Source organism: Diabrotica virgifera, chromosome 5 (assembly GCF_917563875.1).
Source record: "Diabrotica virgifera virgifera chromosome 5, PGI_DIABVI_V3a".
Lineage (NCBI taxonomy): Eukaryota > Metazoa > Arthropoda > Insecta > Coleoptera > Chrysomelidae > Diabrotica > Diabrotica virgifera.
Genome location: NC_065447.1, coordinates 207,703,235 through 207,725,097, shown reverse-complemented (window position 1 = coordinate 207,725,097; position 21,863 = coordinate 207,703,235). Strand labels below are relative to the sequence as shown.

Here is a 21,863-nt window from a genome sequence, read left to right as displayed (position 1 = left end):
GACAATTTCTCATAGATTTCGCAAGAGAAAAAAATATGATCATAATGAGCACATATTTTGAAAGAAAAGAAATACATAAGGAAACATGGATATCGCCAGATAGAAAGACTAAAAACCAAATAGATCACGTGCTGATTGAAAAAGAAGAACAGCAATGTATAAAGAAGATAAGAACATACAGAGGACCAGATGCCGACTCCGATCATTACATGGTGGGCATCAAAATGAAACAACTGATACCAGAAAACAAAAACAAAATAAAGATAAAGAAATATATATATATATATACACCGTTTTTTAGGCGTCAACGCCCTTCCGGTAGGGATCTATGGAGGAGTGTCACCGAGCCGCAAGCCCTTATCCCTTGCCGTACTGCTCCTCCATAGGCCGATCAGACACCAGCTTATTCCAGACCAAGTCGTAGATTCTTTTTAGAATTTTAGACTACGACGTCAGCCTTTTTATTTTTCTATTCACCGGGCTGGGGCACGAACCTCGATCGCCTCGACCGCATATCCACTATAGATTTGTCAATCGTGCGCCTCAGTCCGCTTGGCTAATCTGATCGACTAAACCAACCAAACTTGGCTAAAGAAATATATAAATAAACCAATTCGATTAGCAACAAAGAAAGAGCAAGAAACGTATGGGGAAACAATGGAAAGAGAACTAAAAAAGATACAAATAGAAGAACGAACAGAAAACAACTGGGACATCATAAAGCAAGTAATGAACAAAGCAGCAAAAGAGTGTAATAAACAGGAGAATAAAAAGAGAAAGGAGTGGTTCGACATAGAATGCCAAAACGAAATAAAACTAAGAAAATCATTAAGGATGGAAATGATAATGAAAGAAACGACAGAGACGAAGAATAAATATATAGAGCAAAGAAATAAAGTAAAGAGATTGCTGAGAGAAAAGAAGAGAAAACACGTAGAAAATAAGCTAAAAGAAATAGAAGAGAACTACAGAAATAAAGAAATAAGAAACCTGTATCAAGGTGCCAGAAATGAGAAAAGAGGATACCAACAAAAACCAATATTCGTTAAAAACAAAGCGGGGAATAATATAAGCGGTGAAGCAGAAATAGTAGAGAGATGGAAAGAGTATTTTGACGAGTTACTAAATGGCAAGAATAAGTCAAACCAAAGAGAATACATGGAAGCAGAAGAAGGAAATGAAAACTTAGAAGACATAGAAGATAATTCACCCAGCAAAGAACAAATCGAGGAAATCATAAAAGATTTGAAGAATAACAAATGTCCTGGAAGCGATAATATAACAGCAGAGATGATGAAATATGGTGGAAAATTGCTACATGAGTGGATATACAAGATCATAAAAGAGATATGGAGAATAGAACGGATACCAAAAGATTGGAAGGAAGCAATTATTTGCCCATTACACAAAAAAGGAGACAAAACAGAATGTAGTAATTACAGAGGAGTAGCATTACTAAATACCATATATAAAATCTTATCAAAATCCATAAAAGATAAACTTGAAAAAGAAGCTGAAAATATAATAGGTGAATATCAGTGCGGATTTAGACGAGGAAGAAGCACAACGGACCAAATATTCGTAATCAGAGAATTACAAGCAGAAAGCTATGAACACAACCTACCAACGATAGCGCTATTCATCGATTTCCAGCAAGCGTACGATAGAATAAAGAGGAAGAATTTAAAGCAGGCGCTTGAGGAATTGGGAGTTAGCAGAAAGTTACGCAACATGATACATATTACGTTAGAAAATACAGAAAATAGAGTCAAAATAAACAACCAATCATCAGACACATTTATAGTAAATGAAGGAGTAAGGCAGGGCGATCCTTTGTCATCATTACTCTTCAACTTATGCCTAGAAAAAATAATGCGAGAAGCAAAAATCAATAGAGAAGCACTCCTATATCAAAAACGGCACCAAGTTTTGGCATTTGCGGATGATGTGGTGTTGCTTGCAAGAGGAACAAAAGAGCTACAGGCAATAGTACAGAGAATAGTAAAAGCAGCGAAGAAAATGGGACTCCACATAAATGAAACTAAAACAAAATGTATGGAATGGACAGATGGTCAGTTCAGGAATGGACAAAAGCTTAAAGTAGAAGTAGAAGAAGGAACATCATACGAATTCGAAATGGTAGAAAGATTTACATACCTAGGAGCAATAATATCACGTAAACCGAATATTAAAGAAGAAATACAAGCTCGAATAATGGCAGGCAACAAAAGTGTACATGCGCTTAATGGAATGCTGAAAAGCAAGTTTTTATCAAAAGGCAAAAATACAGTTATACAAAACAACTATCCAACCAATAGTAACATACTGCAGTGAGACATGGACAATGACAAAAAATGAACAAAGTTTACTGGAGATCTGGGAACGGAAAATCCTGAGGAAGATATATGGAGGAATAATAAGGGACGGTTTATGGTTAAGAAGATCAAATAATGAGTTAAAGGAATTATACAATCAACCTAATATAATAGTAGTGATAAAGGCACAGAGACTTAGATGGCGAGGTCACATAGAAAGGATGCCGAACGCGAGGACTCCAAAAAGGGTACTAAACTACAACATAGCCTCAAAAAAGAGAAAAGGAAGACCGAAAAATAGATGGAAGCAAGAGGTCGAAAAAGATATGGAAAAAATGGGGTTAGAAGGTCAGAGAAGAAAAATGAATAACAGGAAGGAATGGAGAAAAATCACATACCAAGCCAGAGAAGATCTAGGTACCTAAAGAAAAGTAAAAATGAAGAACCAACAAACTTTTCAAGCCATGGGCCTCTAAGGCCTTTAGTGCTATTATATATAAAAAATACATATATTCTTTTTCTCATGAGCATCTTTTAGTGCGTCACAGTTTTTCGATTTCTTTCTAACGCATTAAATTGTATGTGACAGAAAAAAGGCACGCCTATGATTGCAGACATTTATAACATTTATTCTAGTTGTCGATAGATGGCGCTATAATCGAAAAAATAAAAGAATATGTGTGTACTTTGTACGCAAAGAAGTTATACTTCTATTATATGATTTCTTAAAAATAAATATACTTTAAACAGTTTGTTTTAATTTTTTTTAAACACCAAACTAATTTTGTGCTTACCGCTTTCAAAAAAATTTAAAAAAAGTATAGGATTGCTCCGGATTCGAACCCAAGACCTCTCGATCTCTAGCCGAATGCTATCCCAAATACGCTACGAGGACTGTGTCTGTATCGGTTCGGACGTACCTAATGACAATTCACGTTAACAAACAGACAAGGTGAAGTATAATAAATATACAATAAAATGTTTTAATAATACCCATCTTACTCCTGAGGAAGACAAATCCAAAGACACAAAAATTATAATAAATATATTTACTAAAAACACTAATATATTCTTTTCACACCTTTTCTTGCACTGATATATTTATACATAACTTGAAAGATTTAGCAACTAAACGCCATACTGTCTGTGTGCGCATGTGCGCAGTATTATGAAATTTTACTCTCAGTCGCGCCTAAAGAAGTATAACTTCAAAAAAAAATTATTTACGAATTATGATATATCTACAAATATAATCTGTACAATTTATAAGACTATACAAATAAAAGAAAATACCATTTTATAAATGCAATAAACACAATAATTGATTTGTTTTTATGCCAAATTGCAAATAAAATGTGACAACTGTCAGATTGAACTAAAATGTCATGTTAGAATAAATGTTATAAATGTGTATTATCACGGACTTACCTTTTTTTTCTATCATTTGTGACGCACTGAAAAATGCCCATGAGAAAAAGCATACATACAAAAACAGAAAATGTTATTAAGAGGCCTATATGTACTACCTGGCCAGGTAGTACACTGGCCTTATATAACTATATCAAAGTTATCATATGCTATTACTCAACATGTTATTGCATATTTTCATGGAATTTATTAGATCAGCTCCAATCCTGTGTCACACCAGTAGCTTGGATATTTGGACTGCTTGGTCACTCCAAAATTGCGCTAACCCAGTCAGTCAGCAATCTTAAACTTTTGGCCAAGAAACGCAATAGCGCCCAATACTCCACAAAGAGGGATAGAACTAGAGAGGGTCACTCCAAAATGCACGGACTTGTCCATTTCCACCATTAGTACCTACAACGGATGGACCAAACCTGTTAAACAAAACAAAATTTAGGTAAAGTATAAACAGGACACAATACAAAGTTTGAAGTTAATGTATAAATACCACAATATCTATTCTCAGTTTTCCACTGCATAAAACTGATTTCATTTTATTGAAAGCTCTACTGGCTTCTGGTCATCACAATGCGCCGTTTTATTTAAAGGCTGTAGTCCCATTGTTCATTTAGCTCACATCCCAAATAATTGTATCTGGGTACTTTCTCTAAAGGTAGAGTTAAACTTAATTAACGCGGACTGTTTCGGCTTCAATCTTGTTCTTACTGACAATCATGATTTACGTTTTTTGTGTTTAGAGTCATTCTACCACACAGATATTTGCCATTCTTTCGGAATTTCCCCGGTATAGTAAATATCGGTGAATATTATTCTACTAGTATATCCATGTAGTTCTCCGTTAGTAATCTTAAAATTTCTGTAGGTATTTCATCCGGTCCCATGGCTTTATCATTTTTTTATCATACGTTTTAGTGCGTTTTTAATTTCCCCTTTGGTAATTGTAGGTACAGTTCTACATCTTGGTTCTATTGTCTCCATTCTTTCGTCCTCTTCAAATAGCTCTCTTATATATTCTTCCCATTTATTTATTTTCTCTGCACTTTCAATTATTATTTTGTTTATGTCCATTATCTTTCCAACACATACCTCTCTTTTTGTATATGTAAGCAGTTTCTTTAATTTTTCTGTATAATATGTTACAGCTGTCATGTTGTTTATCTCATCTTTCTATCTCTGCACATGCTTTTGAAAGCTATAATTCCTTCGGTTCGCAATGACAATTAAGGTAGAAGAATTCTTTGTAAAACTTTCAACATTTATTTATGTAAATTCAAAATTTATTTATGATCTTTTTGGATTCTTTTGCACTTTTATCCCAAAGTGCTGGGAATTGACCCATTGCTCATTTAGGAAAATTGACCACTAACCTACAACACTGGCCTATATGGGTTGGCAGATAGTGGGGATGCAGGGAAGGAGTTTGAGATTTGGATAGATTAATAATGGGATCTGGAGCTGGTTTTCTCCCGGTTATGAATAATCTTTCCAAAATTTTTAATTGATATATTTTTTACAAGTACTTATTTTAACATGTATAACTTATAAATTTGTAAAACAATCCTTATAAAATAATGCACATTCGCTGTTAAATTTTAAACCACAAATACACACACCGGTACAAAATTCCGCCACCCAAAATGTTTGATTAAGTTTGACAATTCATAACTTTATTATTTGTGCTCCCATTTTCAAGATTCTTGCAGCAATTTGTAGGTACATGTATTGATATCATTTGGTATTATTCCGGTAACACAAAACTTTTCCTTGCATGGCATTATACAGGTTAATTGATTAGTAGGGTAAAGCTCAATAGCTCCGCTATAGTAATAGATAGCAATAAAAGTTAATAACAAAAATTTTAACCACCTTTGAGCTTCACATTACAAAATTAGTTAGAATGTTACAGGGTGTTCGATAACACAGTGGCAGACCAAACTTATGTTTTTTTAAATGGAACACCTTATATTTTATTTTAAATTCGAAATCCTGTTAACTTCTCCATCACAAAAATATAAAGGTTTGTTATGTTATACAGGGTATTTACAAAGTTATAACCAATTTTTTATATGAAAATCGCAACAAGTTCAACTCCCTGTATAAATATAAAAATAAGCAAAACAACAATGGTTTATTAATGCTATATTTTTTAACGTATTGTCAAAATTTTCAAGAATGGTCGATATTGCTAATTTTCTTTATATCAAATACAGGGTGAGTCAAAACGCAAGTACATTATTTTCTCAGTAATTTTAAATGGAACACCCCGTATTTTATATCACTATTGAAAAGTACCATTACCGTACTTTACTTTTTAGATAACATTCCATATGTCTAAATTTATTAGTTTTCAAAATATTTTCATTTTTCAATGGACCAGTAGCGTGGCCACCAAAATCACCAGAATTTAATAAACTGGACTGATTTTTTTGGGGTTACGTTAATAATGAAGTTTATAAAATACCTCCAACAACAAGGGATGAGATGAAAAATAGAATACAAAGTGTATTTCGATGTGTTAATTTACAAATGCTCCGTAGAGTAAGTAGCTCATTCAATGATCGTTTTAGGCGTACATAAATGTGTTAGGAGATAATTTTGAACACCTTATGTAATTAAATATTAGAAATATTTTATTAAAAGTAGCTTCTAACTTTTTCAAACATGTTTTTTTGCAAAATGTATTACTGATAAATTATGTTTCGTTCTTTATTTGTTACATTGTTACATTTACATACAAAAGTAGTGTTTAATTGTCTTCACAAAATATTGTATTTTGTGTTTGTGTGTTTTTTTGTAAAATTTATTACTAATTTTCTTTGTTTATTTGTTGCATTTACATAAAAAGATAGTTTTTAATTGTTTCAAAAATGTTGCATGTAGTGGTTGTGTTTTTGTTTGTAAAATGTATTACTAATAAATTATTTTTATTTGTTTATTTGCTACAGTGTTACATTGATTACCGGATTGATAATCGGTAATCTTCAATTGTCAATTCAGTCATGGCTTACTTAAAATTTAGATAAATTTAAACACCTAAAATAATTTGCTCTGACAAATGAAAATATCTCGAAAACTAATAAATTTGGGCATAGGGAATGTTATATAAAAATTAAAGTACGTTAATGTTACTTTTCAATAATGATATAAAATACAGGGTGTTCCATTTAACATTACTGAGAGAATAATGTACTTGCGTTTTGACTCACCCTGTATTTGATATAAAGAAAATTAGCAATATCAATAATTCTTAAAAATTTTGACAATAAATAAAAAAATATGGGATTAATAAACCATTGCTGTTGTGCTTATTTTTATTTATACAGGGAGTTGAACTTGTTACGATTTTCATACAAAATTGGTTATAACTTTGTAAATACCCTGTATAACATTACAAACCTTTATATTTTTGTGATGGAGAAGTTAACAGGATTTCGAATATAAAATAAAATATAGGGTGTTCCATTTAAAAAAACATAAGCTAGGTCTGCCACTGTTATCGAACACCCTGTAACATTCTAACTAATTTTGTAATGTGAAGCTCAAAGGTGGCTAAAATTTTTGTTATTAACTTTTATTGTTATCTATTACTATAGCGGAGGTATTGAGCTTTACCGTACTAATCAATCACCATGTAGAGGGGTGAATGGAAGCGTTGTATTTTCTCATAACTTTAAAAAATTCTGCGGAAAAATAGAATAGCTGATTTTGTTTCATAGTCCTGTCATATTATCCCGGAGGTATCACTCAAATTTTCTTCTTCTTCTTCTTTTATATAGGTAGTACTGCCTTTTTTTCTTCAACGGTGCCTTTCATTCTGCCCCTAAATTGTCATTCCATCTTTTCCTTGAGCGTCCTATACTTCTTCTGCCTAACGGTGACTTGTCCCTGGCTATTCTTACTATCCTTGATTCAGACATCCTGCTTATGTGTTGATTCCACTCTTCTTTTCTGTTCTTTGCCCAGGTATTTATATTGTGTACCCCACATATGCGTCTGATTTCCTCACTTCTTACCCTGTCCTGTAGTCTTTTTCTAAAATTTAGTTTTTTGAATTATCCGAATATCTCTTTTTTTGTAAGAGCAGTACCATTTTTTGTAAATAAAAACACTGATTGACTCATAAAATAGAGGTTAGATTGATAAGATTAGAATGGCCCGCGTGCAGCCCAGATCTCAATCCTATTGAGCATTTATGGGATGAATTAGAAAAAGCTATTCGCCGTCATCCTAGGCCTCCAGAAAATTTGGTATTGTTATGGCCCTAGTAGAGGAATATCAGGCTATTCCTCAGGCAACGATAACACATCTTTATTCGATGCTAAACAGATTGCGAGCAGTCTTTGCTGCAAGAGGTGGACAGACATTGAATTTTTTGTTTTGTTGTTAATTTTATTTTGTTTTGTTCATTTTAGTGCATTTGATATGTTTAATTAAATTAACCTTCACAGCAGTGTTTACAACCCTTATAAGAAAAGATATATTCAGATAATTCAAAAAACAAAATACCTCCAGGATAATACAAAAGGGGTATTTAAGGGGAATTTTTTAAAGTTAGGAGAAAAACAACGCTTCCATCCACCCCCGTATGATGCCATCTAAGCAAAATTTTTTTGTTACCGGAATAATAACAAACGACATAAATACATGTATACTCCATCTAATTTACTTACCGTTGCACGTCATCCGCGTCATAGCCCGTGACGTGACATGATACCAACACGAAATATTTAGGCGGTAGGTGTGTTCTGTTTTAGAATCACTTTGCCGAGTACACTGGCATTAGAGCCACTAGACATATTTTATTATATACGCGTAGAAATAATATTTGAAGATTTCTATTAATGTTAACTTAAAGAAATACACAATAATATGTTTCATTTAATTTGTATAAATGGATTATAAAGCGTTTTTATGAAGCACATTTGTTCGGAATGCACTGTAACTATAATCGATCGAAGGTGATATTTTAGCATAAATTGGTAACATTTATTTGACAGTTGCAGTGATGACTTTTCATATTTGTTTATATTCTTTACTATGTATAAGTATTTGTTTCATTATATTTACTGTTTTTATTATGTACTTTAACGTAAGATTATAACTTAATTATTGTTTTCTATTTTTAAAGTTTTTATTTATTTACATTGAATATTAATTTGTTTTGCTGTATAATCCACTTGTATGTATTTGATTTATGTATGTACTATGTATTTGATTTAAAATGAATTCAAGAATTTTTTGTAATTGGGCAACAATGTCAACTTAGATTTCTAACGTAGATAATGACGTGCAACGGTAAGTAAATTAGACGGACTGTACTTACAAACTGATGCAAGAATCTTGAAAATCGGAGTACAAATAATAAAGTTATAGATTGTCAAACTTAATCAAAAATTTTGGGTGGCGGAATTTTGTGTCGGTGAGTGTATAATTATCTGAATTAATGACAATGAAAAGTGAGTTACTTGAAAATCAAACACGTATGATAACGTCAATCTTAAATAATAAATAAATAATTAAATGACATCGAATAAATAAATATTTTAAAATGAAATCGAAGATCAAAAGCTAAATATCAATATTGTTGGTAATAAAGTATATGAAATAAATTTTGATAAAAATTGCTGTGTGATTTAGGTACATTTGATTAAAGACATTGATAACAAATATATAAAGGATATACAATCATCTGATACAAATTTATAATTTTTGTTAAAGAAATGCCAAAACGAGCATGTTTACACAATTTTAAGTATTCTGTATTATCATAAAAAATATATCTGTAATAGTTGTAATCTGTAATGAGTCTAAATTTGCTTGGACGGTTATAACCGCCAAAAAAAAACTATTGGTTATAATAACAGCACAAAAATTAAAAATAATATTTTTGGAAAACGATTTCCAGAATGGAAATCGAGACGTCAAATAACAATAATTATAAAATGTAATTTTCCTTATAATCAATTGTGGCGTAATCCATATAAATATGTTTAATTTAGACATGATACAAGAAAGCAGTTTCAGAACCCATTTATAAAGAATAATCTCTTAATTAATGTTTGATAAAATAATGCCATATTTTTCTATTATCTCAGTATTTCTCTTACTTATAAGTTACATTTTTTTTTCAAAACTTACATCTAATACTCTATTACCTACCATATTTCCCAAATATAGTTCTTCCACTATAACTTTTCCCATGAGTCACAATTAATTTTCAAGCAAGTTAAATCAAAAAATAAAGTGAAACGTACGTCGATGTGTATGTAGATCATTGATACCGGTGCCGCCCAAAATACCGACAGCCAAAATCCCGACACGCCAGAATCCCGACAGGCCAAAATCCCGACATGCAACAATCCTCGCATAAGTAAAAATTCCGACTTTTGTTTAATACTTTTAATACAAAATACATTTGTTTGGTAACAAAAAATAAAAAACAGATGGCCATAAACCAAAAACAAGAAATAAAGGTAATTATATGTTAAAAAGGAACTTATCAAACCTGTCGGGATTCTGGCTGTCGGGATTTTGGCCTGTCGGGATTCTGGCGAGTCGGGATTTTGGCCGTCGGGATTGTGGCTGTCGGGATTTTGGCTGTTGGGATTTTGGGGTAGACCCAGACCCATTGATACGTACCGTCAGATTGTAAGTGATAATAATTAGGAAATGGCTATTATCCTGTGAACGTATTTTATAAAGTTAATTTATTGAAGTGTTTATTCTTTTTTTCATTATTGAGGAGATTGATGGACTCAACATTAAACAGCTTTAATGTCCGACTGTTACATTATTATTTGACAAATAATGACATGATTTCGAAGTCAGCTAAGTATGATATAATGCCCTAGGGCGTTATTTTAAAAAAATAACGCCTTAAGGTACGATTCCGACATCGACGGAAGGCCGTCGGCCGTAGGCGGCAGACGGCAACTGCAAACGGCAGTTACAGTTGTTACCAAGACATACATATTTACTTTGCACTATTAATATGTATAATTATTAGCAACTGACGTTCTGTCGGACAGCAATTGCAGTTAGATGTCATGGTAACAACTGTAACTGCCATTTGCAGTTGCCGTCTGCTGCCTGCAGTCGATGTCGGAATCGTACCTTTAAGTCAAGCGTCCACAGACCCGCATCGTACGCAACGGATTTTAGTTTGACAATCGATAATGCGATCCGTACGATGCGGATCAGTGGACGCGGTTACATAAGTTTCTGTACAAGGCAAACTAAAATCCGTTGCGTACGATGCGTACGATGCGGGTCTGTGGACGCTTGCCTTTAGGGTATTAAATTTGAATAACTAGTTAAATACTGTGAAGTTGACAAATAACAACCTAAGTAAAACTATGGTTACCACAATTACGTTACGACTATTGCTGGTAAATGTACTTATTTGAAAACTAATTAATTCAAAATTCATTCAAATTTTTTCATATAAAGAATACTTTAGTCGGACATTAAACGTCGAAGGCACCACGGGTATTATAGATAATAACGCTTTCGGTCAACATATATCCCTGGGACCAAAGGCCCTCGGTATATACACCATTGACCTCAAGCGTTATTATCCTTCTAATACCCTTGGTACCTTAATAACTATAACGCCATAGACTATTACGAATATAAAGATAAATATAGAACGGTAATAAATAAATTAAAAAAAGTCACAACAACAAAGAAGTTACTATTGTTAAGAAGATTTAATATATATTACCTAAGGTTTTTTTTTTCTTTTATGGCCTTTGGGATCTGCGCCCATTTAGCCATTACCTAAGGTTGAGAAATACAAAACTATTGAGTGAATTACATAAAAAAAACAATTTTTTTAATATATCAAACCTTTGGGGAAACAGTGATACAAATGCAAATTTTTCACAAATTGAATTACCAACAATACGATATTACTAATACTCGTCTTTGTCTGGAGACCCAAAAGTCAGAATTGCAACTTTTCCTTTATTTAACTGAAATATTATTATTTTTTATAAATATAAAACCAAATAAACTGTATTGATAAATTGATTTGTAACACAAAATAAACAATAAATGCAAATAAAAATAAATTGTCATTGTCATTGAAAATTATAAACGTCGAAATTCATAAGCTATCAAGGACATTCTTTATTGTTTATCCTTGCTTAACTTATTGTGATTTCTATGGAAAACCGGCTTAATTTTGCGATACTAGTTTCTGTGAGTTAAAAAGAGACCTAGTAAAAAAAGTAATTCGTAAATAATTTCATGCATGGGAAAAGTTAGAGTGGAAGTACATTATGGTAGGGGAGCCCAAGCGGGGATTTTTGCAGTTACTCGAGCGCGTTAGATTAGCATATTGGGAGAAACCTGGTACCCTGCAGATGTACTTCTACCATATATTGGCTCTTAGCACAGGGGAGTTCGTTAAGGGGGGCCCGAAAAAAAAATCTATTCTTAAAAAAACTCGAAATTGTCAGATTAAGATAAGGTAAGTTAAGTACATGCAAAAGAGTGTATATTTCAAAAATCTGACGATTTAAGCCGGGCGTAATAAGGAAATGAGTGGGTCCCGAAGTTTCACAAGAAAAAAGCGAATATTTCGCGAAATGAATGACAGATCGAAAAACTAAAAAATATGTGTTCAATATTTTTTAAAAATCTATCTAATGATACCAAACACGACTTCCCACGGAGAGGGGTGGGGGGTAAATTTAATATTTTAAATACGAATCCCGCGATATTTCGCGAAATGAACATCAGATCGAAAAACTGTAAAATACACTTATTCAATATTTTTGAAAAATCTATCGAATGGCACCAAACACGACCCCCCATGGATGTGGGGTGGGGGTTACTTTAAAATCTTAAATAGGAGCCCTCATTTTTTACTGCAGATTTGGATTCCTTACGTAAAAATAAGTAACTTTTATTCGAAACATTTTTTCGTATTATGGATAGATGGCGTTATAATCGGAAAAACGATTGTTGGAAAAGGAAAATTAAATTAAAAAATGGCAAGCGCCCACTAAAATAGAAAACTTTACTTAACTTTTTTTGGTTTTACGACCTACTTTTCACAACCCAATAGGTCCCCAAAGCGCTCGAGTGACTGCACATTTAGCATACTTTGCTCCCCTACCATTAAGCAACTGTTTAGAATAAATGCTCGTGAATGCGTATCATAATTTGTACTAAATCTGTTTTTCCTCATTTCAAAAAAGATTAGTAAATTTTCTCTAATTTGTACTTCTTCTATACCTATTATTCAATGGCACAATGTTAATAACTATTTGTTTTGCTTTTATTGGAAGATAATATACTGTTTCATGAGTTTCTAGGTCATGATATGGAATTGTTTCTTCCTGACGTTTCGTCCACAATTGCAGAATTTATCAAGTGCGATGGGTCAGTGGACGGACTCTTCTGTCACCTACTGATGATCTTTCATATTTCTTAAGTGTCTGCGCTATTTACAAGCTTCTTGATTCCTTTAGTATCAGTTTTAGAATCTATGTCCGTTTTGGGATGAGGTTTTGCATTTTATAGCGCTGAGATACATAAATGCAGACAATTTAAACATCCGTGGATAATATTGTGTTGTTCTATTAAGCACCAATGTATTTTTAAACAAAATTTTGTGGCTGTCTTGTGTACACCACACAATGCTTAATCTGTTCCGCAATGCTTAATCTGTCCAAAAAACCAATGCAACCATTCTTCTGATACTCAGTGAAACGAGTGTTTCAGCTAGGTTTTTTTGTTGCAATATGAACGGTTATCTTGGATCTTTGCCATATTGCATCATATTTGTTTGAAAGATAGACACTGGAACCTCATGTTTAAAAACGATTTGATATATTTTAATAATATTATATTATATTATATTAAAAAATCAGTAACCCGGTATAGCTCAGTAAATGAACGGGAAATTCGGCGATACCGTGTAATTTTCAGGGGCAACTCCGAATTGCATGAAAATTTGGATTTACGTTCTACTTACCCTCCACTTCAAAGTTGAAATTGTGCCGTTGGTTGCTTTTACTTGGGGGTGACAGTCACCCCTTCTCGGGGGTGAAAAAACATACGTTCAAGATAAGATCGGAAATGGATAAATTGACTGATTTTAAGTAACTTTTGTTCTATAGAGCTTTTTACGTAAGTCAATACTTTTCGAATTATTTGCCATTGAAAATGTTGATTTTTCGACAAAAAAATTACGTTTTCAGACGGTTTTTCGCAAATAACTCAAAAAGTAAATATTTATCGAAAAAAATATTCTTAGCAAAAGTGTAGCTTATAAAAAACCCAAAAAAATGGTGTATCAGTAAAGTCTATCAATCAAATAAAAACAAAGTTGTAGCTCATGAAAAATACGTTCTTATTCGTCTAATTCCAAATCGAATATTTCAAGGTGAAATCACCGAAAAATTAAGAACATTTCGGGAAAAACCCATTTAAACTTTTTTAACGTATTTATAAAAAGCTTTGTTTTAATTGTTAACAAAAGGTTTAGCATTAAAAATAAGCGAGTTACGCTCAAAATGAGTTACGCAGTCTCTCCGGTTTAAAGTGTTTATTTTTGAAAGGGTTATAATTCAGAAAGCTTGAATGGGTCACTAATCACGAGTGTATGCAAATTTTGAACAGCCATATCTTAACCAATTTTTGTATTACAGAGAAACAAAATGAAACTAACATATTTACAATAGCAAAACCTACATTTTTTACTCTTTAAGATTTTTCTTATCACTAATACTTTTTCGTTATTTTGAAAAAATGAAATTTTTCAAAAATTTTTAGAAATTTCTTTTTACTATAAAACCAAATGTTTTCAAAAATAAGCACTTCAAACCAATCAAACTTACAGATCATATAAACAATACACATATAGTTAAAATAGATGGTAAAGCCAAACGATTAATTTCATTTAGGGTGCTAAATAGATGGAGGTTTTCACGATTTTTTTACCCAAAAAAGGGGCTAATTTTTTTTCAGTGTAACTCGTTTATTTTTGATGCTGTAAACTTTTGTAAAAAAAACAAATAATAAGCTTTTTTTTCGATACTTTAAAAATGTTAAGAAGGTTTTCCCGAAAAACGCTTCTTTCTTCGGTGATTTCGCGTTGAATTATTCGATTTGGAATTAGACGAATAAGAACGTATTTTTCATGAGCTACAACTTTGCTTCTGCTCAATTTGTAGACTTTACTGGTACACCATTTTTTTCGTTTTTTTATAGGCTACACTTTTGGTAAAAATATTTTTTTTCGATAAAATATTTACTTTTTGAGTTATTTGGAAAAAACCGTCTGAAAACGTAGTTTTTTTGTCGAAAAATCAACATTTTAAATCGCGAATAACTCGAAAAGTATTGACTTGCGTAAAAAACTTTACAGAACAAAAGGTGCTTAAAATAAGTCAATTTATCCATTTCCGGCCTTATTGTCAACACGCGTTTTTCACCCACCGAGAAGGGGTAAATGTCACCCCCCAAGTAAAAGCAACCAACGGCACAAATTCAACTTTGAAGTGGAGGGTAAGTAGAAACTAAATCAAAATTTTCATGCAATTCGGAGCTGGCCCTGGAAATTACATTCCAAAACGGTCATTTATTGGGCTAATATTAAACCAAACCACTATACGCAAAACAACCTTTCCATCTGCGACTCTGCGAAGCTCCTTATGAAGAATGAGTACAAAGTTCGCAGCCTAGCTCGAGACGATAACCCAAAATATTACCGATTAATGAAGAAATGAAGAAAATATTGAATTTTTAATGAAAATGAATGTATTTCCTATACTTCAGTATAAATATGATAGACGTTGACCATTTGAGGTAAAAAACCTTCATTTCTGCACACATGTTAATATTATCTAAAATATAATTTTAATTTTTATATACTGTATGTATATGAGTACACAAGATGACACAAATGCTTCGAGAGTTGTGTTATGTTATTGTAGAAAAATTATGGTATATTTTGATAAGTAAAAATGCTTCCGAACAAAGAATAGTTATCCTAATATCATTATTATATCTTTCTCTTATATAAAGATAACTAGTAGTGTCTAATCCATACACAATTTACACTAGTGAAGCATTGATGAAAGGTTGGCAATAGTCCTAGGTTTTCACCCAAAGTGACCGGAAGTAGAATCGGAAGTCTTCGTGTAAATTTGCGTAGATTGTAGGTTGATATATGATTTCATCCCTAAGCAGATTTTGACATGGACACCACAAGGGAGAAGAAAAAGAGGAAGGCCGAGAAGAAGCTGGAGGGAGGGAATTGAAAAAGAACTAGAAGAAAGAGAAATCCCTCCAGGTCTATGATTAAACAGAGAATAATGGCGGTTAGGAGTCGGTAGGCGTCGGAGAACGCTATAAACCGATAGTAGTAGTAGTAGTAGTAGGGATATATGATTTCATTAGTTTTGATACATTTTAGCCAAACTTCCGGTCACAAATTTTTAACCGGGCATCAAAACCAGAACTAAATATTCGCTCGACTTCTCAATACACGTCGATTGATGTACATGTACTATTTCTGCGACTATAATGTGATATTTACGGTTACAACTTCTTAACCAGAAGTGATATAAAAACCGGAAGTATATATTTGTTCTCGTCTTGATAAAGCGCGTCGAATAATATATCGCTTGTACTATTAGGGTTTTACGCTTTCATTTGACACCTCAGTTATCATTCTATCTGTTGTAGAGTTGGAGGAGGAGGAGTTGTGCTGACGCACGCTCAGACAGACATGGATAATACCAGGCTTTCACATTTTAATGTAAATTGGGCGGAAACAAAATTATATCGTGTATAAAAGTTCAAAAAGATTATGTTTGCAATGTATTTTTGGTTACATAATTAATAGGAACAAGTTTAAAAATAATATGAAGAATGAAAAATTAAAATCCTGTTTTTAAATATTGAAATTTTATCTAAAATCTGATATGATATTAAACACCCAATGTATAAAAGTCAAAAGAAGTCCAGGATGTTGTACCTAAAGCTTTTTTATCTCACAATTCGACTGGAACTGAAGAGAAGAGGGAAAGTAAGTAAGTACTATAAATGTCAGTTTATATTTTATATACATTAATATGTTCCTTTCATGGCTGCTTGAGGACTCAGAGACTCCGAGAGATGATAACATTTAATAAAAAAAGTTAAAAGGAGGTACGTGTTTGCTGCGTATAGACAGTACGAGTAGAGTAGATGTGATGACTACAAGTTTTCATTTATACACTGAGCGTCACAGAGAAGATTCCACTCAAAAAATGGGTCATTTTTGATGTCTCAAATTTCCTAAACTTGTTGTCCGATTTAAGTGATTTTTTAATATGTTATAGTCTTATTCTTTAACAATATCGCTATAATAATATTGTTGCTAGATAGGTAAATTGTCATTGTATACAGGGTGTACCAATCAAACTGTGTTTTTTTCTGAAAGTTCACCACACCCTGTGGAATATTCTAGCATTTATAAAATACTGAAATTAAAACCCAATTATAGCCTCAGGTTTTCTTAACATTGTGTTCGCTTATGTTGGATAATAAAAAAGTTAGCTACTTTAACAACTAGCCATGTTCTTTATCAATACAGGGTGTTTCTAAATAAATGCGACAAACTTTAAGGGGTAATTCTGCATGAAAAACTAATGACAGAATGTTGAATTTTTTCTTACAAACTGACGATTTATTTATTGCTCTAAAATCGGTTGAAATATGCAAATGAATTTTGTTAGTATCTAAGAGGTAGTTATTGCGCATTTTTTGACATGCAACTAAGAATTTTATATGTATTCTCCATTGGCGCGCATACGGGTCATATTACCCAGAATACGGGTCATATTACCCGTATGCACGCCAGTGGTGAATATAAAATTCTTAATTTTATGTCCTCTTAAAAGCTACCAAATTTCATTTGCATATCTCAATCAGTTTTAGAGCAATAAATAAATCGTCAGTTTGTAAGAAAAAATTCAACATCCCGTATCTCGGAAACGAAGCATTTGCGGACATATGTTTATAAAGCAAACTGTCATTATTTTTTCATGCAGAATTACCCCTTAAAGTTTGCCGCACTTATTTAGAAACACCCTGTATTGATAAAGAACATGGCTAGTTGTTAAAGTAGCTAACTTTTCTATTATTCAACATAGCGAATGAATAAAAAAACACAATGTTAAGAAAACCTGAGGCTCTAGTTGGGTTTTAATTTCAGTATTTTATAAATGCTAGAATATTCCACAGGGTGACGCGAACTTTGAGAAAAAGTCACAATTTGATTGGTACAGCCGATATACAATGACAATTTACCTATCTAGCAACAATATTATTATAGCGATATTGTTAAAGAATAAGGCTATAACATATTAAAAAATCACTTAAAAAAATGACCCATTTTTTGGGTGGCCTCTGTTCTGTGACACGCAGTGTACACGGTGAGCTTGAAACAAGTTATTATCTAATTTACTATATCTTAACAACTCATAGGTAAGTAGACAATACAAGACAAAATTTAAATCCGCTAAGCGTCCCTTTTTGAAAAAAAAAAACGATTTTTTCTAAAAAAATATAAATTTATGAAAAGTAACATTTTACATAAATATTTTGCAATAACTATCGTTGTAATCGTTTGCAAAATGAAAGAAACGTTTATTCAAACTTCTATATTAATACTACATGAACACAGCAATAGATAAATACAGGGTGGGTCAAAGAAAAGAGTCCACCTCGATATTTGTCAGTAGTTATTCGATTTTAAGGAAATACCGAAACAGGTCGATTTTTATTTTTATATTGCAATTTTTTCGCATATATTTCATACTAGAGACGTCATCCATCAGAGCGTGATGACGTAAACGATTTTTTTTTAATGGGAATAATGATCGTTTGGTAGCTCATTTGACAGGGTGTTCAATTATCTATTTAGTAATATAAACATTAATATCATTATTTATACAGGGCGATCAAAAAAATATTTTTTTAATTAATTAATTGACGCAAAAAGAGGAATGTACTTTAAATTGATTTAACTCAAAATACATTGTACTGATGTCAGAAAATAGAAAAAAATGTTTATTTCACAAATAATTATTTGTTTTTTCGCTTAAATTAAATCACAAACAGGTTCCCATCTACCTCTTTTGACAGTTTTAACATTTAATTTAAGCGAAAAGTAATGTTTATTTGCCCAATAAACATTTTTTTCTGTTTTCTCACAGCAATAAAATGTATTTTGAGTTAAATAAATTATATACATTCTTCTTTTTGCGTCAATTTATTTAATTAAAAAATAATTTTTTTGGCCACCCTGTATAAATAATGATATTATTGTTTATATTACTGAATAGAGAATTGAACACCGTTTCAAATGAGCTACCACACGACCCCTATTCCCATTTAAAAAAATCATCGATTGCGTCATCACGTCCAGATGGATGACGTCACTAGTAACAAAAATATATATATCAAAAAATTGTAATTTAAAAATAAACATCGACCTGTTTCGGCATTTCCCTAAAATCTAATCACTACTGCCAAATATCGAGGTGGACTCTTTTCTTTGGCCCACCCTGTATAAATAAATACATATCTAAAATAATGCAGCGGTTGGAGGATATGTGGGGTTCAAGAAATTCTTCAGAAATTTCTGAAATTTATATTATTTTAGAGAAAAATCGGTTTTTTTTCAAAAAGGGGGTTTTTAGCGAATTTAAATTTTGTCTTGTATTGTTTACTTTTGAGTTGTACAAGATATTCCAACAAAAAAAGTTGAAGATATCGTAAATTTGATAATAACATGTTTCAAGCTCACCGTTTGTACATATCTACCATATTAAAAAAAAGTAGTGTAAGGGTTTGCTCACTACGGAGAGCAATGTATTGTATCCTCGCTCCGACCCTTGCTCCCTGGTATTTATATTCGTGGATTCTCGCATTTAAAATAATGTATTTATTTTACATAGCAATCGAAATTATATTATCGATCGCAATGTAAAATAAATACATTATTTTAAATGCGAGAATTCACGAATATAACGAATATAAATACCAGGGAGCAAGGGTCGGAGCGAGGATACAATCCATTGCTCTCCGTAGTGAGCACAACTTTAGGTAACAAAGTACGTAACAACGTAGATAATTTTTATATAAAAAAACTGCACTGCCACTTCTGTCTAAGACAGTGTATTGTGGATTTAATGAATATACAAGTACAAATTTCCAACAAATTAATCAATATTAAATCGTTGAAAAATTTTTTGATTATCACACAACTCTCAAAGTTTAAAACATCGTGCCACCTTGCATATTTTTGTAATAACTTTGTAATACACTAACCACACAAAAAGTTATTGTTTGATGTACTGCTCTACGTATTCAATAGCATTTACAAGTACCATTTTTTCGGTCGCTCTCATTTTAATAGCAAGTCTTCGATTGGCACTCAATTCTTTATTTTCCGATAACTTTAAATCATCATCGAGAGTGGTTTTGTAAATAGCCAACAGCAATTTGAGACGAGCTTGAAGAAAAATCCAAGATTTCTTCTCGAGACTCGTATCTAGGGCGCATTCTAGGTATTGCACGTCGTCCGATCGGTCGTTATCCAGCCAGTGTTGGATTTGCTCTGAAACAACAATATTTATAAATAAAACTGACATGGAACTAGAAAATTATTAAGAGATTTTATTAATAATAGGGGTAATAACTTTCATAATAATTAGTTAGAAGAAGAAATAAAATAAGATCCGGAGAATTACAGAGTGTAACGCGGTCGTTGCGTTGTTGCTCCAAGGTAACTAAATCAGTCGAAGAAAAGAGTCCGCTTTTTAAGACATTTTTATTAATTATTTGGAATCAAAACATACAAAACATAAGATAATTGGCATTAATTACTCGTTAATTTCGTTAATAAAATATATTTATAATCTACGCATCCCGCTTTCTGTTCGGGCCGATGTGACGATATTTTGTACATGAATGAGTGATTTTGACGATCGCGTGAAATAGGAATTGCTTTTATTAATACGACATGAATGTATAAGAAAAGGGAAGAAAGGGAAACTCGCTCAGCTCGCCAGATGAAAAGACATATTAGGGATATACGATCGCCGCTCATATAAAGGATAGGTAAAAGGATAGGTAAGAGGAGAATTGTCGGATTCGCTCAGCTCGCCAAAACGACAGCGGAAAATGGTCGGGAACTACTACCTACATAAACTCAACTCTTATACCTCGCTGTTATTTATTATTCTTCGATCAACGCTCCAAGAATAATATTCAACTAGGCTTTTCGTTCCGACTTTTATATCGTCCGAGACGGTACAAAAACACGTTTTACTTAATTCATTGGCGTACTCTAGACGATAAAATTATATTATCGTCACAAGAGGAATTAACTTATTAAACACAACATTAAAATTAACAACCAAAGTGATAACAAACAAACTTAATGAGATTATAACATTAGCAGAAGAATAACCGACGCTATATTTATAATGAGGCAAGTTCAAGAGAAATCGTTAGAATACAACAAACAGGCATACCTATTTATGTTTCGTGGACCTTAAGAAAGCAACTGACAGGGTGAAATTAAAGGACGTTATCCATTTGTTATACTCAAGAGAGGTACCTCTAGGAATAATTAAAACGATCGAAAACATCTACCAGAACAACACAATAAAAGTAAAAGTAGAAGATGAACTAACTGGCTCAATTGAAGCTGGCAATGGGATAAGACTCAGGGGGATTCCCTGAGTATTATTCAACCTGGTCATGGATGAAATAATAAAAAAGTAAGGACTAAAAAAGATACCAAATGTGAGACAAACAAGTCAAAATAATCTGCTATGCAGACGATTCAATACTAATCTCTCAAAGTGAAGACGATTTACAACGTATGCTGCACCAATTTAATATAAACGCCAGAAAACTGAACACGTTAATTTCACCAAAAAAGACAAAATGCATGGTTATATCAGCAAATCTTGAGGATAATCTTGAGAGACTTATAATTTCGGGAAACATTAAAGGGCGCAGAAGTAGAGGTCGCTCACCTACTCGATGGACAAGTCAAGTACAGAAAGCCAGTGGAAAAAAAACATTCTCTGAATCCATGAGGGA

The 21,863-nt window shown here is 32.4% G+C and overlaps 1 protein-coding gene across 3 annotated transcripts in view; it reads right to left on the bottom strand.

Moving 5' to 3' along the window:
• Nucleotides 1-2,754: 2,754 nt before the first annotated feature.
• LOC114332887 (actin-histidine N-methyltransferase) overlaps nucleotides 2,755-21,863 on the bottom strand; it is a 150,804-nt gene continuing 131,695 nt past the window's right edge. The window contains exons 5-6 of one of the 3 annotated variants that reach the window (XM_050651765.1): nucleotides 20,079-20,367; nucleotides 2,755-4,156 (exon numbers count right to left, since the gene is read on the bottom strand). In XM_050651765.1, the coding sequence (XP_050507722.1) occupies nucleotides 20,090-20,367 (278 nt within the window). In that variant the 3' untranslated portion in view covers nucleotides 2,755-4,156; nucleotides 20,079-20,089. Of the gene's footprint in view, nucleotides 4,157-5,231; nucleotides 15,602-20,078; nucleotides 20,368-21,863 lie in introns of those variants that run through there. The other 2 variants (XM_050651767.1, XM_050651766.1) reach the window with 2 other exon arrangements.